Consider the following 25,614-nt stretch of genomic DNA (forward strand, 5'->3'; position numbering starts at 1 on the left):
CTGGGATTGTGTACACAACACAATGCAACACTGCATTGCTCTGCGGATGCCTCAGATATGTTATCCTTACCTTTTTGTCAAAATATTAGACTTTTTGCCCATGAATTGACCAAAGTTATAAAGGTTTCTTCAGGTGCACCAGCCTGAGTCTCCATGAACAGTCCTCCCGCAACAATAACTTATTTTAATTGTTTATTCTATGAATAAAAAGGCCTGAAACATTCAGGCTAAATGTTTTGACCTAGCATTTGAATGCCTCTACCTTATACAATTAATCAAGAGTACTATAATTTGTGCACACAACCTCTACTCACCTGTTCATCTGATATCATACTTTCGTTGATTAGCTTTCGGTCATAGGGGACTAGTGAAACCGGCTGGAAGGTTAGATAAGGTTGCCCTCCAAAGATGTGCTGTGGATCAGAGAATGCAACAATGATTAATCATGTCACGGAATAACTGGAAGGGTAACTCAGAGAGCTGAACTTATGTTAAAATGTGCTTGAAGCCGGAAACACTCACAATTTGAGCCATTTTGATGCAGGTGTAAGCCAATGTGCCATGGTATTGCTTGTTGTGTTCAGTGTGCATTACAAATGATAGGCATTTTTTCTCTCTTTGAATATTGGAAAAGGTCTTCAGATTGGTCATGCGGCCTCATTACGACCCTGGCGGTAGCTGTGCCCTTATTAAGGGCACGGCTGCCGCCGGTATTGAATTTTTACCGGAGGCCAGAAAAGGGCAATAACCAGGTCATGCCGACCTTGGTGGAACTGGTAACTGCCCTTTTCTGGGTGCCGGTAAAAATGAATCCCCATTCCCATATGAGCCCCATAGGGCTCAATAGTAATGGGGAGGATGCTAATAACTGGCCCGTTAATGACGGGCCCATTGTTAGCATCCTGGTCTGCTAGCGTGTCCCGCTAAGGACGGCTGGTCTGACCAGGCGTTCCTTAGAGGGACCCACTGTAGACCTCGTAATAGGGCGGCCCGGAATGAATGGTGCCAGTCCCTTACCGGCACCGTTTATTCTGGGGCCGCCAGGGTCCTAATGAGGCCCATGGTGTTCTATGTCGCCTCTGCATGCATGCACTATCCCCCAACAATATTTGATAGAAACGTAATTAAATTGTATGCCAGCCAAAATATCTCACACAAATATATGAAGTTATCAAAAACTCTTTGTCAATTAGAGATGTGGTTTGCTTTGTCTTCCACACTCTTTGTAGCTTTCATGGTACCAGACCATCTTAACATCATCTACATCAGTCATCCAACCACAGAATAGTATGGATAGGGCTTACATTTAATAACATCTCACCTGTCAGCAAGTCGCTGGTATTGCAAAGCCTAGTCATCACATTACAATTCAATGCTAACATATCCATCTCAATTGCAGTTATCTGCCCCATTTGAACCCTAATTCTAATTTCACTTCTTCAAAGGAGAGTTCAAAGAATTATTTTCTGACATCATAACCAGTCCTGGCAAGATATTTCTGCACTTGAACTTCTGGGTGGACAATTAAGACTGTTACTTAGGGCAAAGCATTTAAGAGTGCATGAACACACAAAAACGAACAATCGGTCATCATCGAAAGGATCCAAAAATACTAGTAATCACACACTAGGAAACAGAATGCCCCACCCTGCCCCCAAACAAGATCTTTGGCGAAGGAAACACCAAGCCTGTGCATGTAAGTGTCAATGGTGAAAATCAGCAATAATCTTAAAACCACAAGATGCTTTTCCGTGGAATGTCTGATATTGCTTAACACCCCTGCAAAGGTTGTGTTTATAAATATTTACCCAGTGTGATAAATGTACTATAGCTCGAGTGACAAGGAGAGAGAGTAGGGACCTCTGGAGGCCACCAACTCTGCAATGCAACATCTGGAGTTGCAAAATGGAGGATGCCCCCAGAGATCCTCCTGTTCCCCAAGGAAGGCTCCAGCAAAAAGTCAATGGAGAGTCCATATCTGAGAAAGACAGCTCAATTACATACCCAAAGGATGATGGACCCAAACCTTCTACACAAACTTTCCCAGTAGATCAATGGGCCTGGATGAACCATGACACTTTTATCTGATCCTAAAATGGTGGGTAAATGGCCTAAATCCGTAGAAACCTCTCCTTGACTGGAGCTAAAAAGAGGGTGGGTTATGCACACGTGGAGGAAGTGGACACAAAGATCCAGGGTTTATCAGGGTCAGGGAAAATCAGGAAACAACTGGCCTGACAATCAGAGCCTTGACTGCCCAAATCACCATATAGACAAGAGTATAAAAGGCCCCACCTATTTTGCAAGATTGATACCATGGCAAGAATGCTGAAGTCTAGAGTCTGAAGGAGTTTTTTTGGCTCAGAACCATAGGAAATGTTATGGCCCTCATTACGAGTTTGGCGGTAGTTTGGTAATTCCATCCAACTACTACCAACAAATGAGATTACTGTTACTGCCACGTGGTCCCACAAATTTACTGCAGGATTACAAGTGGTGGTGGGTGGTGCAAGTTCCCATTTGTTTGACTCCACAGGACTCTATGAGGATTTTGGCAGAATTATGGCGGCAATTCTGCCAATTCTGCTGAATCTGCTGATTAATTGGCAGTAAGGTGGAGGTAAATCCTCCACTTCAAGTGACAAAGGTGATGGTAATCTGCTACCACCAATTGTTTTCTGCCAAACCCAGAATGAGGCTCTATATAAGGCCAGATGGACACGCAAAAGACACACATAACAAAATGGCAGGAGGACAGTGAGGATCTGCGCCACGTAAGATGCGAAGAGGGGCCCGCTGAAAAATCCTAGCGGAAGACTCACCAAATAGTTGATCATATTAAGTATTGAAATTCATTTTTACACACTTTTGCGTTTTGCTTGAATTTTTAACATGAATGAATGAATATGTGTATTTTCTATATTATGCTACAGTTGATTTTGCAATATTAAGGCTTTTCCTTGGCGCTTTACTTTAGCAATGCAAGCAGATCTAAGATGTAACCTATGCAGGCATGTTTTACTGTGCTAGAGGGTTACGACATCGAACTCATTTTCCTAAACTTGCTAACCAGCACCTAGAAACAAATCATATATGTCAATATACATATGTGTTTGTGACATTTATAACAATAAAGGAAGAAGGCTGCATACGCGTAAAAAGTAACTGAAGTTGTATTTTAAACACAAAACGCTAAACGCTAGAAGTAAATTGTACATATATGTTTTAACGATAAACTCTATCATAAAAAAACTATACAGCGTGTTTTATTCCATGTGACGATGCCAGATAAATAATGAATTCATACAAAAGCTGGACCATGGTGCATGCTTGCCTAAAAGAGAATAGATAAGATACATTCTATTTCCTAAACTAGGAGGACCTTAGAGATAATCCACAGACCTGCAGTATTAACACTTATGTGAATCCTAGGCTATCTATATAATAAGAGGTCCACAACACATTGTTGTGAGTAGGACATTTGTACAAACAGCAGAGGGAAGAGAGGTTTCCATGCTAAATGAAGCAGAGGCCCAACCCTACCTTATGTCTTGTTTTAGAATACCCCACTATTTCTCTGCCTGATATGCTTCATCACAGCTTTGGGTACATGTATATCCGCCTCTGGAAGTAAAAATGGAGGCACTAGCTGGGGGGTTGATCGTTAGATTACACAGTGGATGGAAAGGAAACTGTAATCACCTCTGTTGCAGATGACAAGCACATTCTCGAAGATGAAGCTGGAGTCAGCACCCTGGTACTACTTGACTTGTCGGTTACTTTTGACACTGTTGACAACACTATTCTCCTCCCCCCCATCGATTCTGTTGGCATCATGCACCCTGCACACTCCTGTATGGCCTTGTTGCTGTCCACAAGAAGCCATAATCTTGCATTTTCCACTTTCCATTCCAAGCTCCAATCACTCAGTTGAGTTATTCCCCAAAACTCCTTGCTTTCTCCCTTCTCTTTAACGACTGTCAGCACCCATGGCTTCTATCATTCCCCCTTTTGGACTAACTTCCTTTTCCTATGCTGACCAAAGCCAGATCTTAAACCAGATGGACAAACACCATGATTGCACCACAAATATTTTCCATGTATGAATTTCTGCTATCCATAATTGGATGAGTGACAAATGGCTGAAACTCAACAGCGACAAGGCAGCGATCATCCTCACTAAACACAGCCCCAATACTTGTCCCTGTGTTTTCCTCCATTGGCCACTTTCTACCATACTTTCTACCATACGACACCCAGACAAAAACGTAGGACTCAAATGTGATGTTGACCTCTAATGCATTCCCAATAGTCAGGTGTTTTCCCCATAAACAAAGTCCTCCACTACTTCACGTTCCAGCACAAAGTGAGTTGGTGAATGCCCTCATCTCAAGACTTGACTGTGGTAACAGTGTTGGCCTTATCCATGGTTTAAAACCTGTCTGTTGGCCGTTTTAGTTTTTGGCTATCTTCCTGCCTTGTAAAGATGGAAAACATTGCAAAAAGGTGTGTGGTCCACAGTTGAACAATGCCCCTCTGCAGGCTCCAGCTGTGGACATGCTCGTACTGGCCTATAGGGCAATGCCTGAACCAAAAATCCAAAATGCTTCTGTGGGCCAGTTTTTTGGGTCAAAGTGGGCCACTTTTGTGGCAAATGTGGGCCAGTTTCATGAGTTACTTCACTATGCGGCTAGTAGTTTTGACCATTGTCGCTGAATACATATTCTTTAAATTACACAATTTGCATCACATTGTATCAAAAACCACCCCCTTGGATACTATTCAAACACTCTGTTACAAAATGATTGAATTGTCATTTGCAACTGTGAGTCACTTTTTCATTGGTGACCCAGTCCGACCCTGGCTGTGGACGGCAAGTCATCATTGCTTTGTGTGACTGGAACTGCTTGAAACTGGGTCCTAGACTGTCTGGTCCCAATCCACATTTCTCCCAGTGGATATCTGTTGCTGGGCAGATGTGAAGTAGCTGGCTTTCCAAAATTGGACAGCCACTACCTGTTTCATCCATAATTGGAAAGCCACTACCTGTTTGAATGGTATTGACACTGTGCCAGGTTGGAGTTTGGGAGTTGGGGGATCTTCATCTTGTGGTCTCGGAACATCATTGTCTACATCATCTGCTCTGCATCCTGAAAAGGACCCTTCCTGGAGCTTGGCTTCTGCCACCTCCTTAAACGGAGCCTGTCAGCGACCACTTACTGGGGTTTCCACACTATTTCACCTGCTGCATCATGGGGGTCAATTTCCATCATGAGAGTTGCAGTGGTCACTCTTCCAGTTTGTATCACCCATTCTGCTGAAGCTCTTCTCGAACTGCTCTTGTCCAGAGATCATAGCTGCCATTTAGCCGACATCTCCTTCAGTCACTGCATTCATGGCCCCGGACCTTCTACAACAGGACTAATGAAATATGTACGTGGGCCCAGTGATTCTGGATACCCTAAGGGGTGGTTATTTCGGAAATCGGTGTTTGTGACAGAAGTGTACAGATCAGAAGTGTATATACCACTCTTGTGCGACCCTTGCCCTACAGGGATTGCACAGGTGTTAAGTTTGCTCCCTAACACTGCCATTGACTGGCCATGGGCTGGGGATTTCTGGTCTAGGATGTCCCCCCTGGATAACTCCTAAAGTGTTGTAATTGGGAGTGTACCTCTAACAATTTCCTAAACCTGTTTTCCAGAAGGCGTGCTTGTAAGCTACATTTTAGTTTCCCTTTGGTTGGGGTAAATTCATGTGCAGTGGGATTTCTAAGACTTCTTAAACCCCTGCCTAGATAATTACCTCCGGGCTGAACTCTTGGATCATTTAAACGTTATTTCCTCGTAAAGGAAGCACAGTGTTAGCAGAGACGTTTTTATGGGAGGGCAAAAGGGGCAAGGCTGCCTGATCTAAAGAAGTAATATTCCTTTGTTCACCAGACTTAAATAGCAAGTATATTCTGCCTCAATCAATTCAACATGTAATGCTTTCTGTGTTCACTGTGGTATATATAGTTTGTGTGTTCCTTGCGGCACAACTCCTGTAGCATTCTTTCCTTCCTGTGGGAATTATGTTCATCATGTGCAATAGCCAAATTTGAAATGCATATTGGTAAATTGAATGCCGCAATGGTTCAGAAATTAGCTCATTGTGTTAAGCACTCATTGCAGAGATATGTGTTCCTATGCAAGATTAGAATAGCACATTCCTGTAAGGCTGGCTGAGCCTTTCCTACGTTTGAAGTTTATAAACCTGCTTGTGTATGTACTTGGTCTTGCAGCACAACAGGTGCTATTATCAGCAATGTACCTGTACCAGGTAGGGGTTGCTATAAAAACTAACATGTCATCCTTATGGTGAAGGTCTAGAAATTGGTTTTATCAGATGGGGTGCTGTAAAACCTAGGCAATCACCTCCAGCGATTTGGAACCGAAGCATTCATGCTTGTATCCTGGCTTTGCCAGCAGACAATACAGTGATCCTGGTCAAATCATCTAATATCCTTTGTTTATAGTTAGAAGATTTCACCCCCTTTCTGGGATAGAGAGATGGAGGGCTTGCAGGAGAGATCCATAAGACCTGAGTAGCAGAATTCATTCGGCCGCAGGGGAGCTTTCATGATCATGTGGCAGTCCTGACTGTGTCTCAGTTTGTGGATCAATTTGACAGATAGGGCTGCAGCGGGACCCATAAAAGAACCTGCCAACCTATTTTAGGTGCGTACCATCACCCAACAAACCTTTCCCTCTCACACTCCAGGGGGCAAAATATGGGCATTTTCTGTTCAGATGTTGATCCTCATTGCCCACATCTAAAACACCTGAGCTAGGTTGCAGATTTGACAGGATTGTGTGTTGTTGGGATTAGATATTATTGTCATGTGGTCCATCTGAATATTTACCTTCTCAGATGAATGAGAGGAAAGCCTTGGGGGTAGGAAAACTCACTTTAAATTCCAGAACAGGAGGCGCCTTCAGTCGTGTATCTGCTTGGAACCGCTGTGGCTTCTCAGTTTATTAGGGAGACATCAGTTGCAATCAAGCATGCAGGATCCAGTTAATGAAAGGGTAAGTCCCTCGTTCCCCAACAGTTTGCCTGGGGTTGCCCACCAATGAATGTCATCCTTGACATGTTGGGAATGGATCTTTCAAGTTTTGGGGGTCTCATTCCTTATTTCAGCTGGTGGCGAGATGAGGTTGAGTGTTCCACATATATAGTCTTGCACGGGGCATCATCAGCACACAAGAGGACATGATGCCCAGCATCCTTTGGAAGGAAAGTGCTGATGCAATCACAACCTTAAGGTTTTCTGTAGAATGCAGTCGTTGAATTCCTTCCAAGGAGGAAAAAGTCTTCCTGATGTTGTGGCCCATTGAAATCCTACATACAGAAGAGGCTGAGTGGTGTCAAAGTGATGTCCTCATTGTCTCTGAAAAAATATAAAAATAAACCAAATAGTTTTTTTGTAATGCTCTTTATGCCAGACTACAGCCTCCAAGCATGGGACCGGGTATCAAACCCATGCTATTTGGCACTGTCTTGTTTCCATGATGTGAGTTTTGCCCCTGAGCTATCCTCCCAGCCTTTCAGAGACCTAAGTAGTTCATTCGATCCAGTGTCGGCTGGATGGAGAAAAAGGTTTTTCACCAGATCCTTTGCTGAAATGAGCCAATCGTCATATTATGGGCATGTGTGAACTGTTGTCAGATGAGGATAGACTGTGACAGCCATCAGGACCTTGATAAAAACTCTCAGAGCATAACTGAGGCCAAAAGGAGGCACTCTGAACTGGTAGCGTTGGGTAGTCATAGCAAATCTCAGGAATGTCTTGTGGAAGGTGAAAAAGGAATGTTTAAGAAATCATTCTGAAGGTGCAGTGTGCAGAGCCTATCCCCCTGCTGGAGCCCACCCAGAAGGATTTCTGCGGGCATGGCCATCTTTAATGTCTCCTTTGTCAGCAAAGTGATGAAGTGTGAAAGGTCCAAAATGGCCTGCAGGCTCACCTTGTCTGTGCCTTGTTTGCAACAGTGAAGAACCTGGAGCAAACTCCTTCCTGGTGACCATCTCTATGGCCCTCATATAGAACAACTTGTGAATCTCCTGAATCAGATTCAATATTAGTTGTTGGGGGAGGAGAGTGGAAGAATGAGGATGAGACAAATAGAGGAAACCAGGATACTGACCTCACTGACGTCATTGGTTTTCTTTTGGTTCAATACGTCATCTGTAATAGTTGCATCTGCTCCTCATCAAAGGGTACAGCATTTACATTTATCTGAGCCTCTTCAAAATGCTTAATGCACTTTACCCATGCCCATGACTGCATACCTAGGCTCAGGCATATGGCCACGGGTTGCAATGTTGATGTGACCCTCTGTAGATTCCAAAATGCCAATGGCCACCCACCTGGCACCTGCAATGCCTTCAATGAATGCTTCATTCTTGTCCTGTGCTTGTTAAGTTGCAACTCTTAACAATTTAACGCAACAAAACCCCTGAAATTCAACTAAAGCCACCTTAACGTTGTGCCCCCTGTTGGTCAGCCTATGACCACAATGATGACATGACAGATCACATCACTGGTGACATCACTAATTATACTACAACAGTAACTGGCATTAAGCATGGCCATCAGCCATGGTCAGTGTGCATGGCCAAATATATTTTAACACATGAATGGGTACTAGCCATGGCCTTCAGTTATGGACAGTGGTCACAACATTCACTCATGTGCACTGAGTATTTTAAAATACCAACAGGATACCAACCATAGATATTGGCCTTTACCAGTGGATACTGCTTTCAACCGTGTCCACTGTATATTATATACAATAACCAGCCACTAGCGATGGTCTTCAACACTATACTAACCAGTGACCACAGTCTTTGGCTGTGCGGACTGTCTAATCTAACATATTAATAGGTACTGGCTATGGCCTTCAGTCATGGCCACTGAGTACAGCTTGCAATGTTGCCCATGATATATTTGAAAACAATGATGGGCTACTAGGCATGGCTTTTAAGCATCACATTGGTATTTTTGAACACTAACCGATCATTAGCTATGGGCTTTGGTGCTGGTCAGTGTCCCGAGTCTTTGTCATGGCCAAGTCCACAGCCTAAATTGTTATTAAGGTAATAAATGTTTTCATGAGCTAACTTATAAAGGAAGTGATGTCTAATTCCATTATTGATGTAATCAGTTATATACAATGTAATTAGTGTTGTCACCAGTGAAGGCATCAGTGATGTGATTTTTAATGTCATCATTGTGGTCGTAGGCTGTGCAACAGGGAGTGCCAAGTTAAGGTGGCTTTAGCTGAATTTCAGGGGTTTTGTTGTGTTAAGTTCTCACCTTAACATCCCTGCAACTTAACTTTTTTTCCTTGAATTTCAAAGGCTTTGTTACAAAGTATTGCTCACCTTAAGGTCCCTGCAACTAAAGTTCTTTCCTTGAATTTCAAGGGTTTTGTTATTCAATTTTCTTAGAATGCTTCCAGACCAGTAGCATGGTCTTGGGCACGGCCTCGTGACCACTGTACATTTTAAAATGCTACCAGACCACTAGACATGGCCTTCGGATTGCAGGCTTTGAGAGCTCACAATGTGTTTATGCAATGCGCAGTGAGATTAAATGATGTGCCATGGACCACACACTTTGGTTAAGCAGCGTGCGCAAAGTGGTACACCCCTTTCCGGCACTGTAATTTCGCTGCACGCCAATTTGGCACGGCCATTTTGCTGCAGCGCCCATTCCAGTGTACTCTTTTCAGTGCGAAAGCCATTTTGGGGCTGTTATTTTGGCCCAAGGGATGATGGACGTGGCTGACATTGCACCCACGTCTAAACATCCTCATGCCAAATAAAATCACATGACTGCACTGAAACAAACCTCGCCACCTCCCAGCTGCATGGTTTTTATTTTAAACAAATTAAATTAGTTATTTTTTTTTTAAAAAACATACATCCTTGAACCCTGGTCTGCCACAGTTTAAGGCCCATCATTTAACCAGTAGGCCCCCATGGCTTGATGCATACATTACATACTTAGCCTATCATTTAATATGTTCAATGATTAAAGGCTAGGTATGAAACTTGTGAGAGTCCAAACAATAACATAATTGTAGCATAATGGTTAAGTGCTGCATCTCAAACTCCTGCAGGCCAGGGATGGCAGTGTTCAGCACAAATGTGATTTTTTAAAAAATGTCATTTTTATGTTTTATAATGTTGCACAGAGACAGTGAATATAGGTGCAGTTTAAGGGGGAATGTGTGGTGTGAGGGGGAGCATGTTATCTGAGAGGGTGTGCATGCAATGTGTGTGTGTCTGATGTGAGTGTGTGCATGTGTACGAGGGTTTGTGCGTGCAGTGTGCATTTGCTCCATGAAGGCAAGTGTTAGTGTGCACCCATGTGTGTATGTGAGCTTTGTGACATGTCAAGGTTGAGTTTTCAGTGTCATTGTGTGTGTGTGTGCATGTTTCCATGCATTTCGGAAGATGCCCATCCAGTTCTTGTTTTTTTGTGCATTTTGTGACTTGTAGTTTTGTTTTGTCCATAAAGTGTCCTGTACTACAAGTCCCAAAATGCAAAGTAAAAAGGAAATCTGAATGATCATCTTCCAAATAACAAGGGACGTGAGGCATATAACAATATATACAAGGTGTATAAAATGGCTATAATCATGATTTGTCCTGCACCTCTATTTGTCTCGGTAGAATGGCACTAGAGGATCTGTATGTTGTTTAAGGAGGAGGAACATAGTGTAGAATCAGAGGAAGGGGAAAAAAGTTAAATATGTTTTTTCAGCTGGGGAAAGGGAGAATAAGGGGCTGGAGAGGAGTGGTGTCTACTTGTCCCCGCCATTTTGATAGTCTAAAAGTAGCGCAATATATTAAGGGAATAATGGGACTGTGTGGGAAGCCCCCCCTTGAGCTGCAAAGAAAGTCTTGTGTGCACTGGTTCACGTGCAATGGAAGATGCACAACTACTATTAACCTTTTGGTAGTGCAGCTCAAAAGACCTTCTTAAAATCATGCAGTGATTGGATGAACGTTTCCATGAAGGGGGCCACATGGATCAAAGGCAAAATATAGTTTTTTCCATTTTTTAAAGAAATGTCTGTCTTGAACCCTGGTCTGCCAGAGATCAAGAACCAGCATTCAACCACTACACCACAATGGCTTAGTGCTTATTGGTGCATACATTTCATACTTAGCCTACAATTTAATTTGTGCAATTGTAAAAGGCTAAGTATGAAACTTGTGAGAATCCAAACAATATAATTGTTGCATAATGGTGAAGTGCTGCATCTCGAACTCCTGCATGCAAAGTGCCGGCAGGTTCATGCCAATTGCGACCTCTCACACCAAAACCTCCTTGCACTGAGAGGTGCAAAATGCAAAGTGCCTGCAGGTTAATGCCATGCCAATTGCGACCTCTCGTACCAAAACCTCCTTGCATTGAGAGGTGCAAAATGCAAAGTGCCTGCCGGTTCATGCCATGCCGTTTGCAACCTCTCGTGCCAAAACATTGTTGTGCCCAATGGTCGCACCATGATGGCGTGCACCTAACTGGCCTACAACCCCAACCACCACATTTAAGCACCACAGAAACAGAAAAATAATTGACCGGCTGCAAGAATAACATATGCCCAGGTACTCCCCTGCACTTGCGTGATCTCAATGTCACCTGGCCTAGTAAGATCATTGTCTCTCTTCTTCCCTCTGTTCCCCCTCCCTTGCCTCCTCGCGCCTTGAAACACTTGTGTATAGGAGCGTTATAAATGCCATATCATATTATACTTTCTGCACCCATAGAAAAAATCAAAAGCTGGCACCCATGGTTATACGCACAGTACTGATTAGCTTCAAAGTGAGTAAGGGGCATGTTGCTCTAAGTGGTCTTGTAAGTTTGCCTCACTTATTAGGTACCATCGCCTGAGAAGGCTGCCCTTTTCTTCATTTTGAAGCTAAGCAGGATCATTCCTGCTAACTGCATGGATGGTGATTTTTCACCCTCGATGTCACTGTAGTTGTAAAAATATCTATTTTTTCTATTATTTATAAAAGATTGCAGGCTTTAAGGACTCCCAATGATTTTAGTTAATGCCCTGTGCGATTAAATTATTTACTGAGTATCACACACTTTGGTTAAGCAGTATGCTACAAGCCCCTTGTTTGATGGCTGGTCTCTTGGTGTCTGTTGTCATACATTGCACAACCCCATCTAACTGCATTTAAGCAGCACGTAAAAGGGAAAAAATTACCAGCTGCAAAAATAACATATGCCCAGGTACTTTTGCCACCATAGCAAAAATCAAAAGCTGGCACCCATGAATATAGGCACAGTAAATTAACATATATCTTAAAGTGGAATATACAGATGTAGTTAAATAAACACACCCCTTAGACAAATGTGTGCAAGACAAAATAGCATTGGACTTTAAAAAAAATTAATGAACACCAGAAAAATAACCTGGGAGAGGAAATATTCCAGAAAAAAATGCTGGCAAAGTATAAAAGGTGCTTACCTTTTAAACCTAGCAATTTGTCATGAAATATTCCCTGGAAAACTAAATTCCAATATGAAGCACGTGCTTATGGTCTTGTGAGTAAGCATCTGCACTGGGAACATGAAAACCTGAGTACATTCCTGCTAGCCAAATACTTGAGCAAGCTTGCCAACCTCAAAAAACCCCAAGGGGGTGCATCTGCCCTGTGAAAAAAAGGTACGCTGTACTCCCACATGTGTCCTTTACTGGTGCCATGAAAAGCAGCCACAATCAGGGGAAAATAACTGCACCAGTGTCCAGGATTGCAAACTCTCTTGCCACATTGTAAGCAAATACTCATGACTTACTTTCCCTCTCATCATTTCCCCCTCCTAACCCCATGTCTAGCTTTCAAAAATACTCTGCTTTATAAAGCTAACTTGAAAAGTAAACATGCCATAGTGTCACTCAAATATATAAATCCTTATAGAACGATGTTAGGCAAAACATGTACAATTGTGGCATTATCCCCCCACCCCATCCTGACTGTGAGACTACAACTACCAGAATGCAATTCAACAAAAGGCAAATAATGGTCTCTGAGTGCAAAACTTTCAGGGTATAACAGTAGCACGTTTAAAAAATAATAATGCGGATGCCGTGTGTTATGGGCTATTTAAAACTAAGAAAATACATGGCATTTGGGACTGTGGACTGTCTTCCATGTATGAAATTAAATGAAATTAAATTAAATGATATTTTATTTATATCGCGCTCGTACACAAGTCTTTCAGAGCGCGACCAAGCAAAAAGGGAGGGGAACAAGGGAGAGAAAAAAACAGAAAATACAGCGATCTTACTAGGCCCAGTGACATTTAAGAAAGCACAAGTGCATGGGAAAGGAAAATGGGGGAAAAGTGCAAGGAAAGGGGGGTGCGGGAGTGGAAAGTGCGAAGCAGAGGAGAGAAAACATAAATAAATATTAAATAGAATAAATAATAAATAAGGGCTTTAAACCATGGTAGTGCAGCCAGCAAGTGGCAGGTGAAAGTTAGTCAGAAAGGTATATCTGATAAGTGCAGACGAAACGTGGGAGGGGGACTGTATGGGTACAGATACAGAACCCTAGTGCAGATGGTGGCATGGAGGCAGTGCAGGAGGGTGGCAGGGTGAGCAGGTACCTGGGTCCGAAAGAACAAGAGGGGGGCCAGGTGCACAATGCCATGAGAAGAAACAGATCAACAGAGGAGAAGGGGGACAAAGGCAGAGGCAAAGAGGAAGGTCTTGAGAAGTTTCCGGAACCGAAGATGTTTTTCCTCAAGTTTCAAGGTGGCCGGGAGGCTGTTCCAAAGGGAGGCACCAGCCGAAGCCAGGGATCTACCACCAGCTCATTTTTTTGCAAAACGACTAACCATGAGGGAGTTAGAAGTAGAGGAGCGAAGGGCTCGAGAGGGGACGTATTTACGGAGGGATAGTTGAAGGTATTTTGGACCCAGGCCCCAGAAAGCCTTGTGGACAATGCAGCAATGTAGTAACTGGGACTGACCCTGCTTAGTTTCAAAGCGAGGAGCGATCCAACCCTGTTAGGGACTCTTTTTGTCTGTACTGTTTTTGGCTGATGAAAGATTCACCCTGAAATATGCACAGAATCTGACATGGATTGAAGGTCGACTAAGGGTCAATGCTCAGTGATGATTAGATCCTGCACGAGGAGGAACTAGGATGGATGGAGTCATGGCTAGACCCCCCTCAGCTTAAGGAGAAAAGAGTATTTTATGTATAGGAACTTTGGGCCCCCTCGAGCAGGAGTCAGGTAGGAAGGGGCCCCATCTCTACAATGCCAGGCCCCTCAACTGCAAGGCAGGTGAAAGGCCACCGAATCAAGCCTCCTGGAGGGAGCCCAGAGTTAGGCTCTGTCCGATGCTCCACTCAGATGTGGGTATCAGGAGGATTCAATGAACCCTTCTTGGCCAGATAAGCCATCAGAAATGCGTCACCTTGTTGGGGTATCCTAGTAAACAAAGGTTGTCCACTTTAACCTTTTCTTTTCCATACGCATCAAGAAATTGCTATGAGGTGAGATGCTGAAGCTGAAGAGAGATATTCTGACTAGGAAGTGTGCCACAAAAATCACAAATATAGATATATTCCAGGCCCAAATACCTGAAACAGAGTGAGTGAAGGTATTGCTCCATACCCGGCCTAGACTCAAGAGTGATGTAAAAGAGAAAAATGTAGACCTTTTTAGGAATCATTTAAACAGAAAACGTGTAGCCGCATACCAATGCTCGCGCCCTGTCCAGGCAGAGAAAAGGTCTGGTGGTAGGGGCTGGGAACTGTGTGCCAGAGAGGCACATATGCTGCTGTGTCTCTGCATGGGTACTGGCAACGCAATGCTGCACCATGCTCTAGTGTCATCCCTTCCTGGGAATAACATCCCATAAGTGACAGAACGTAACAATGTTAGGATCATCAGACAATAACTGCCCCTGCATCCTGCCCTCTATGTGCCATGGGGCCACTCTAATGGTGAGCATTGTGCTGTATAAACACTTCATGATGATGATCCACTGATGTCCCTCTAGGCAGGAAAGCTGGCCAATGGGCATACATTCACCCTGTACCCTCCTTGGTGCCATTCCTAATGGGGACATGGTAAAATCTGGGCGTCGGAAATGTCACCACTATTCTGCCTTGTTCTCTCGCATTTCGCATATACCAGCCCACTCCCTTACTGATGTTGAGATTTTCAGATCTCACCCCTCTTTTGTACCTACATCGGGAATTCAAAAACCAAATTGAAATCCCCTGAGCACATGTTATGTAAGTGTACCCCTCGCTTAGACTTATAATACTACCTGTGTGTCACAAACATGATGAAGGCATGTCTCATGGCCGCATGAGTCCTCCTTTACCCCTTCTCATGTGAATCCACTGCAGACCCGCCAGATTATAATCTCATGCAATAGTTACACGGGGCCTCCACTTGCCCAAATTCATTGGATGGAGTACGAGGCCCACGCTGGCAAAAAACATTTCCGTTTTCCTTTTTACTTGATGAAATAAAGACCACAGGCATAGTTTTATGTGGTTGCCATTTTCTTCCACAGTAATTGATTTAACATTTTAGGTTGCTTCTGCAAGAGAATTTACACTTTTATTTATATTAAATGTAACGGCCAAAGTCTCAACACTGATGCTGATGTCGTTTACAACATCCCTCTCGACGCCCCAACCCCCTCAACTATCATAGAGGCAGCAAACGTTTAAAAAAAACCAAATACAATGTCTTTATATAGACTGATCGAAGAGTTATCAGCATTTTACCACCCCCACCTGCATATCCTGAAACGTATCTTTCCTTTCCTCAATAATCAACAAACAGTGGAAGGCATTAGAGCCATGGTATTGGCTAGACTGGTCTATTTTAATAGCTTGCACCTGAGCCCTACAAACAATCTAATACATGTCCAGCAGCAGCTTCAAAACAGGGCCGAATGACTAATCATGAGACTAACCCCCCATGATCCCATCGCACCAGCCCTGAAGGCTTTGCGTTGGCTGCCTCTCAAGGAAAGGATTGCCTTCAAATCGGTATGCATTATACAGAAGGCTTTCTCAGGCAGCGCCTCTGCCTTCCTCTAACCATATATCCATAGGCACAACTCCCTGCGGGTGCTGAGATCGTCACTGGCCACGAGACATTCCTTCTTACTTCCATGAAAAAGAGACTAGGGGTGTGGACCGTTGATTAGCCTCCCCACTGAAATAAAGCACATGAACTCCAGGCAGATGCTTAACACCCATATCTTGATTCTGGGGTGCCCCACGGACTTCCCCAATCTCTAGCACTTTTGTCTGTTATTATTCTTTGCAGCCCCCTTACCCGTGGCCTCTTCTCTTGTAGGATGTCGTAGAATCTGCTTCCCTTTCCCCCAGCTGCACTGTTTTTGTTGAATGGCTCTGGCACTTGTTTGGTCGGTAGGATTCCTGGCTTCACAGCTTTCCCCCCTGCTCGCCTCCCCTCCTGGAATGAATAATCCAAGAACAGTATGTGGCCTTTCATTCTTGACCCTCCTTTGTCTTTGTTGTCCCCTTACTCCCCGGTGTTCCATGAAGCAATCTGTGCATTGCAGTGGGTGCCTTACAAACCACCAATAAATAAATAAGTAAACTATAGCACTGTATGAAGGAGTGCCTTACCTATCTGTGCACTTTTAAACATCGTGTTGAAGCATGCATATTTCTATAGTGCTGCTCTTGGAGGACACTAGTGTTTAAGTTGAAGGCCTGCAGGCAGAAATATTCCATCCCCGCTCCTCAGTACTGGGAAGTGGCTTAAAGCGCTACACAAAACACAAACATGATCTCCTTCTCATCTAGGTGCAGGCATAACATATTTATTTTATTCAGTCTATCCATTGCACTGCATGGCCTTCGGAGACCAACAATATTCACCTTTGCTCTGTATTGCATATCTCCTGTTCCATCTTTTCAGCTCGTTTATCCTGGGACAGAAGGAGGGCAATGTTGCATCGCTGGTCACAGAGGGCTCACACAACAGCCATAGATTCAGGGTTCAGTGTAGAGTGTTTATTTTTCGCCTTGAAACACATTGTGTATAGGCGCATTATAAACACCCAATAAAACACCCTAATAAACGAAATACTGCCTGCTGCCCGTGGGTGTCATTTCATAGGGCACACAGCCTCAGTGCTGTTAGATCATTGTGATGGTGGCTGGTGGAATGAGAAAGAAAAGACAGGGGCCCTCATTACGACCCTGGCGGAGATCGTGGTGCAATATGCACCATGGAGCACGGCGGAAAGCTGCCAATACCGCCATGGGGGTTGGCGGATTTACCGCCCCATGCCGACCTTGGCGGGGCGGTAAATCCCCATTCCCCATTTTACCCTTCCCCATTCCCATTTTTGCCCCATAGGGTATAATGGGAGTGGGGAAGGCGTTAATTACGCCACCGTAAAATACGGTGGCGTAATTAACAACAAGGTCCCGTAGCGCAATGGATTTCTCCGCCTGGAAAAACCAGGCGGAAAACGGCTCCATGGCGCTACGGGAACTCGTAGTAGGGCGGACGGGTCCGCCGCGAATACCGCTGGCGTAAACCCACTCCGCCAGGGTCGTAATGAGGGCCAGGGTATATTAATGGAGCTCTTACAGGCAGCATTCCAGAACTTTAGATTCTGCACACTCGGAAGCCATTTTCCTCACTTTTCAGGGATTTGCAAGCTTATATTTTGTATTACTCATCCCCAGTTCTAATTTTGTCAGCTTGATTAGCAAGGGACATAGGGAGGGCAGTATCACATTGATGTCTTGGTCACAAATGGCACACACACAGCAACTGCACAGTGTGTGGGGAATTTGATTTGCCTCTGTGCGTGTGAATGCTATGCCATAGGGCAAATCCGTAACCTGTGCAGTTATGAGTGATTTGGGGGTATTGGTAATTCCCAATTGCTCACAAAACCCAGTGAGGCGCCACCTCCCTCAAAGGCTGAAACACACCCCTCCAATGGACCCTCACACACGCCACTATCGCACACCTACCTCTTCGTGGCTTTAGCACATTCCTGACTTTGCCCACTTTCACATTCCCTTTTCTTATGCCCACTCCTGTTCTCTCCTCAGACCAAGGTCTGGGCAACCTTGGAGAGGACACAATACACCTAGTTCCCGTACAAGCCAGACACGATCAGCCCGCTAGGGTGGTGATTAGGTGCTGTATAAATGCTTCATAACATAGCATGAAAAAACATAGCATAGCACAACATATCCATGCCACCTCTTTAAGCACGAGGCATGTCAGCCCGGGCCCTTTCTTGACCGAGCTGTCCCTGAAGGGGAGGTGTATACTAAAAGGCAGAACGCTTGCTTTCTGTGCAGCCACCACTTGTCTCGTGGCTACCATCCACTGGTGACAGATATTCAGTTTGAGCTCCCAGGTGTTATTGAGTGCTACTTCCCCTTAACTCCCGAAATTCGTTCTCAGATTCACGAAATTCATTCTCATCGTGAATCCAGCCTACTTTGTCAAAACATGTTCGGGCCTTTCTTCCATTAAATCAGAATAGTCAAACGGCGCTGAACACACCTGCACTGCCTCCCCGGCAACCCTCGCCCTTGGGGACTGTTTTTCTCAATCCCTACAGTCCCCCACCTGCACTTGAAACCTGTTGTCTGCACTTACCCTTTGCACTTGCCACCAGCTGGCCCTCCTTCTCTTATTGTTTTATTTATTCTATTACCCCCTGTACTGCACTTTCCCCACCCTCCTCCACTCCACACTTTTCCTCTTCTCCTGCACTTGCACGATCTGACAGACACTTGGCCTAGTAGGATGGCTGTCTCTGTCTTCCCTCTGTCCCCCCTCCTTTGCCGTGTCAAGCATTGAAACACTTGTGTATAGGCGCGTTATAAATGCCATATCATATCATATCATATCATATATCTCTGTAAATGTTTCACAGTAAACACTTAAACATATCTTGAAGGGTGACATCCAATTAGCTATATTCATTGGGACTCATAGAATGAGAGAACTTTCCTTCTCCCCCTCTGAGACCTATCTTTGCATCACAGCTCCTGGGCAGTAGCTTGAATATATTTTATTATTTATTTTTTACATTTATAAAGCGCTCACACAGCCCGCAGGCATCGAGGCGCTGTTACAGGAATTGGTTGTTTTTCTTAGTTGCGTATTTTTTTTTTGTCTTAGTTACGTATTTATAACGCGCTTAAACACCCAGAGGTTTCTAAGCGCGGACCCGGGGATCGAACCTGTTGTTGCTTCGTGTCGTCGTGCACGCTGCCGCTGAGCTATCCTCCCGGGAATGTATATCAATACATTCTCAATAAATTGTGCTTTATGGACACAGCGATCTGTTTCCTGTGGTTTTTTAATAACCTTTATCGGGCAACTTGTACAGTGATGTGTACTCTGATCACTCTCTTATCACAACCACCTACTGTGCTGAACATCTAGAGCCCTACTGCCCTGAATGTCACTATCCCAGACACTGTCTGTCTTTGCCTCCATGTGTACTCGCCTGCCTGCCATCATTTTACATCTCCTGCTACTTTCACAGTGTTCTTCACCTGCTCCTCCTTCAGTGGTGACCAAACCGCAAGCTCCAGGGACCCCTTGCTCCTGTTCCCTCATTAGCCCCCTCCACTTGCATTCTGTACATTTCAAAACCCTATGCCTGTCCCTAGCCCATTTTGTACTTCGATCACTGAGGGGCCATCCAGCAGTTTGCCCCCTTTCATCTTCACCTGCAGGAACCCCTGTCAGTCCTCTCCTGCCTCTCCCTGTTGCATTCTACGTATTTCAGCTGCTTTTGTCCAGCACACCATCAATCTTCTCCACACCTGCAACTCTGCAGTCCAACACCTCGATTTTCCTTTGACCTCCTTCAGTATTTTACGTGTTTGCTGAGGCACAGTGGCATCCCTCCATGGCCTTCATCTTTCTGGTGACTGCTGTGGTGTGCCCCCTCATGCTCATACTTCCCTCTTCTCCATTAGGGCATGCACCCTAGCCAGTGTTGACAAACATTGTGAGACAGGATGCGCTCGGCTCTGGCCGTGCCACTCTGCCTACCAATGTGGCTGGAGCCCTACCCTAGCTGTTCCCTCCCACATTCCTGTCAGATCACCCCAATTTACAGTTTTGCCTCATTTTCTGCAGTTGCTTCTTTTCCCTCCCTCTTGCCTTCATGGGTGGGGACGTGCAGCCTGTTACTGGTGCTGACACCTCCATTGATGCAGCCCCTACAAGCGGGACCTGCCCTGTGCTGCTTTGCCAACATCACTACCTTCTCTCTCTTCCACACAAAGTCCTGCACCTGTCCCTCTCCAACTCCCTCCAGGCATTCATTTATAATCTCCCCCTCCCTTAGCTCCATGCTCTGTACATGTGGTGGAACTGCCACATTCACCACCAACAAGTTGTTCATGTCTGCAGCCATTTCTAGGGCTGCCTGCACTGCATCATTGATTAGCGCCATCCGGTGGACACGTAACTAAAAGCAAGAGATTGTGCTATGGTGGCCGCCTTACAGGGATGTGTCTCTGAAATAAGGGGGGAGTCCAACACCTCCAGGGCCCAATCATGCCAACTCCTGAGTAACCAATCACTGGCCAGAGATGTCTGTGCGTGTGCTTCAGTCACTGCCAATGTCTCCGGAAGAAGCAGAGAAGAGATGGCGTTCCCTAGGGCCTCCTTTGAAGGTGGCAAAGTAAAAAGGGAATGCCAGAATCATCTGGTCAGTCCAGCGGTTGGTGTGAGTCAACATGTCCAACATTGTAGGAGAAAAAGTGTGATTCACAGTACGCACAAGCTTATATAGTGTTGCTAATTTACCCATTTTATCTGAAGGTGGTCTCTACAATTTAGCTCCAGCATTTTTGTATGAGGGAAATTATGATCGTGCTACTCAATTTTGGATTCCCTGTGGCCCAAAAAGCACAGTAAGCTAAGTTTTGGTTAAACAAAATGTCCAAGCTGCAAAACAATGAATAGGTTAGGAGGAATGTTAGCAGCATGTTGGTAAATGACCATGTGAGGGATCACAGAAGATGTGCATTGAGCACCGAACAGCATACAGCTTGCCCTGAGCATTTGGTAGCACTTGGAAAGCTAGACAAGCTTCAGATGTTCAAGCATGCACAGCACCTCCTGAAGCACAATGACAAGCAATCACCTCATTGTGCATGCATGGTTTGCTGTAAATGCACCTTGAAGACATGCATAGATGGCATGCACAGAAACATGTGTGGATAATTCATGTTCTGCCACTCTTACAAATGCTCTTCAGGAAATTCGGGGAACACGTTAGAAGCCTTGATGGCCTTCAACACATGTGCAAATGAGAACTAGCAGAAATGAGCAATGTGCAATCCACAAGAGAACACACTAGTGACTAGCGCAAGAGCGTGCATGGAGAACCGCAATCGGTCTGGATCGCTGCAGATGAGCCATCATCTAGTTTTTCTATTTATTTGCATTAGGTATTTGTGAGATCATGTGGCCACCAGAAGTTCATGCCCACTAGCTCTGCCCACTCACTGGCAACTTTGGATGGATGGATGCTAATTACTTTTCCCCATATTGTTAGCTAAGGAGTAGGCGAGTCATTTAGTAATGCACTGTTAAAGCCCATAGCTCTCCCCGGAGCTGCAGAACATAGGCATGCTGCCTTTAAAGTAGATGCTGCCAGTGTGGACATTCCATCATTGACCTCTCTACTGTACTTTCTAGTTTTCTTTGATTGGGCGCTTTACGGTCAAGTATCTGCCAAATGTGATGTCCCACCTGCCTGGCTCCTTCAATGACAAGCAGGGCTGGATTAGGGAGCCTCCTCTTGCACTAATACACATGGAACAGGTGAGTGCTTTAGTGATAAGTAATACTGTCAAAGGAAACATTTCCTTAAGGGCTTGAGAAGACAGCAACACTGATCCCGAAACATGGAATTAGGATGCAGGAGAGGGTTAGGCCGGATGGATAAGGGAGGCCAAGAGGAGGTGAATACCTATAGGATTTCTTGATAATTAAGTATGTTCCACTCCCATGGAATGCCAGGGGACCACCTAGAGGTCATGACAGATGGTAATAATCAGGGGTGGCTATTTCCGCATTATTTATGCATACTTTCACTGAGGATTTTTTAGCTTGTCAGTGGCATTCAGTGAGGTAAGTGAATTAGGGCTTTACCGTCTGGTAGTGCAGAGGGCCAGCACAGGAGTCATAGGGTAACTGAACATAAAGGGGGTCATTTGTCACCGGGTGGTGCAGAAAATGGAGAAATAAAAGCAAGGTGTATACCTCCGCTTTCCACTGTGCCCCAGATTCGTGCTGACAGAAGGTGGAAGAGGGGCACGCAGCTGTGTTAATATCTCTGCCATGCTTTCCTCCTCCGCCTTGTTTGAGCACTTCGTTTTACGCCTGCATGAGAAATTAATGGATTCCTAGGGAATTCCCCTCACACTAGCACCTGCTAACGAGCCAGTGGATTTCTTAGTAATCCTTTAATAAATGCCGCCTCCAAAGAGTATTTTGCAGGCAGCATTTACATTTTTGCCAATATGGAGGCTAAAAGTAAAGAGTAAAGGTGACTTTGCCTTATTTTACTATTCTCTCTGGGACTCTGCCTTGAAAAAGTTGATAATTGCACACAGAGGCACCACATACACATAGGCTTAAGTGTTGGTTATTCCGAGCACGCAATTTGCATTTTTTTTAAATGACCTTGTAAATGTACCACGCACTTCTGCCACCATCCTCCACCTCTCATTGTCACACTGCAAAAATAGAAAGCATGTGGTTCCTCTTGTCAGCTTCCGCCCTCCTTGTATCCCCTACAAAGGAGATACAGATAACTCATACGCAGCCAAGTCTCTCACCTCTTACAGTTAGGTATCCTGCCGCTATCCCCAACAATGATATGATATGGCATTTATAAGGCACCTGTACACAAGTGTTTCTAGGCGCACCAAGAAAGGGAGGGGGAAACAGAGGCAGGACAAAACAACAATCTTACTAGGACTTGTGTCATTCAGATCGCACAAGTCCAGGGATGTGTAAGGGGAGAAGTGCAAGTGGAGGGGGGAGGGAGAAGTGAAGGTAGCTCAAAGTGTGGCCAGTGGGTGGCTCGGTGTAGGTAAATCACAAAGTGCAGCAAACGGGTGGCTCATAACTACAGAGAGGAGGGACTGTAGGGTTGAGGATACAGACCACAAGTGCTGGGAGAGCCCAGAGGCAGTGCAAGGTGCAACTGGACATGCAGGGACCTGGGCCCAAGTTCAGAGGGTGGCCAGGTGACCAGTGTGTGGAGCAGTCATGACGATATCAACAGGGGAGAGGAAGATAGAAAGTGGAAGGGAAGAGGAAGGTCTTGAGTTGCTTCCAGAACCAGAGGGGATTCTGCTCAAGTTTGAGAGAGGCAGGGAGGCTATTCCAGAGGGAGGCCCCAGCCGAAGGTAGAGATACATCCCAACTCTCTGCTTGGAAAAGCGACTGACCCTCAGAGAGTTGGAGGTGGATGAGCGGAGAGCTCGAGAAGTGAGATGTTTAGGGAGAGAGAGTTGGAGGAAATGCGGGCAAGGCCCCAGAAAACCTTGTGTACCATGCAGAGGGTCTTGAACTTGATCCTTGACACCACTGGGAGCCAATGAAGAGATTTCAGAGCTGGAGAGATACGATCCCTGGGCTTGAGACCAAGAACAAGTCTCGCGGTCCTGTTCTAGATAAGGCGTAGAGGAAAGAGAGTAGAAGCAGGAAGATTTAGAAAGAGGCTATTGCAGTAGTCCAACCTTACAGAGGACAAGAGCTCTGGAGACAGTGAGCTACGGGGGGAAAGTGGGGAAAGGAAGAATACCTCTGCGGAGGTGCAGCTGATAGTTTGACTTCTTAGAGATGTGAGGAGAGAAGGAGAGGGTGGAGTCGAAGATGACACCAAGGTTCTTAAACTCACAGGTAGGACCAGGAAGAGGGCCCAGAGTGGGCAGCCAGAGAGAAGAAAGGAGGGAGCTGATGTTCCGATGAGGAGGATCCCAATCCTACTGGCATTAATAATAATACTAATAATAATTAGGCATTTATATAGCGCCACGAACCCTCAGGTATCTGAGCGCGGCTTATTATTACCCATGGTGTGTGGTGCTTATTTATCGACCTTGGAAGGATGAAAGGCTGAGTTTGGCCCCGCCGGGATTCGAACCTGCGCTAACAGGCTCTGCACGGATGTCAAAGCGAGCGCTCTACGCGCTGTGCCACTTGACCGGCATAAGGTAGAGATTATTGGTCGCACACCATTCCTGCATTGAGGCCAGGCAGTCTTGAATGGGAGAAGGAGACGAGGTGGCCGAGGGGAGCCTGAAAGGGAGCTCTGTGCCATCCGCATTACACTGAAAGATGGAGCAGAGAAGCAGCAATGCGGTGGGCAAGAGGTGCCATGGATTGGTTGAACAGACCCCCGGGGAACACCACAAGTAGAGAGAGAGATAGAAGAGAGGAAAGACCCCAGTTGGACCTGATAGGTTTGATCAGTTAGAAAGGAGGTCAGCCAGGCCAGGGCCTGATCAGTGATACCCAGGTTATCAAAGAGGCGATTGAGCAGGATGGCATGGTTGATCCTATCAAAAGCAGGAGAAAGAATGAAAGAAGGAAGGTTAGAATCAAGGTTAGAGAGCAGGTCTTCATGGATGTTCAGGAGAGCAGTTTCCATGCTTCTGGCCACTCTGAAGAGAGACTGGTGGTCATGTAGACAACCAACAGATTCATTGTGCAGATTAAGCTGGGAGATGGCCAGCTTTTTCAAGAGTTTACCCAGAAAAGGAGTGATGGAGACTGGGCGATAGTTAGCTGGGGAGGAAGGATCAGCAGAGGGCTTCTTTAGCAGGGGGTGCACAAGAGAGTGCTTAAGTGGGCAGGGGAAGGTTACAGTGGCAAAAGCATGATTGCAGAAATCGGCCAAGGCTGGAGCAAGAGTGTCGATGTGGTCCTTGATGGTTCTGGGTGAACAGGGAAGAACCTGCGAGACTTTCATAGTCCAGACTTGTCCAGAAACTTCGTCTGGGGTGAACAAGGGAAAGGAAGAGAAGGGGGAGGAGAGGTGGCCACAAGCAGACCAGGAGTGGAGGAGGAGGAAGAGGAGGAAGAAGAGGAGAGGGTGGACAGGATGTCCTGAGTTTTAGTGATGAAGGTGCAGAGGTCCGGAGAACGGCTGAAGGCACAACCGATGAGATGGAATGCTGCAGGTAAGGCCTTCACTGCTGTATTGACTCCTGTTCTCTTTTCTTTCTTCTCACAGGTACCGATGGATGGATTTTCTGGACGAGCGTGGCTGTAGCAGTTCAAGGACAGGACAGACACGGTGAGCGTTACGCTGCAGGAGTGCAGAATAACGCGAAGCGTGTTCTGCCTAGAGGGTGTGGCTTAAATAGCCTTGTAAGTAGTTCCAGGTAAAGTAGTCCCTAAACCACACCCTGCCTTTCAGATAAAATAGTCCCTCAGCCACACCCTGGATATACAGCAAGGCTTAGCCTAACTAGACTGAGTAAATAGCTCATGCAGGTCAACACTTATTATGAG

At 45.3% G+C, this 25,614-nt stretch overlaps 1 protein-coding gene across 1 annotated transcript in view; it reads right to left on the reverse strand.

Moving 5' to 3' along the window:
* Positions 1-25,614, reverse strand: part of LOC138481079 (xaa-Pro aminopeptidase 2-like) — a 450,117-nt gene that overhangs the window by 14,837 nt on the left and 409,666 nt on the right. The window contains exon 20 of the mRNA XM_069612975.1: positions 315-413. Coding sequence (XP_069469076.1) covers positions 315-413 — 99 coding nt within the window. The remainder of the gene's footprint in view (positions 1-314; positions 414-25,614) is intronic.

Source organism: Ambystoma mexicanum, chromosome 5p (assembly GCF_040938575.1).
Source record: "Ambystoma mexicanum isolate Mex_15411 chromosome 5p, UKY_AmexF1_1, whole genome shotgun sequence".
NCBI classification, from domain to species: Eukaryota; Metazoa; Chordata; class Amphibia; order Caudata; family Ambystomatidae; genus Ambystoma; species Ambystoma mexicanum.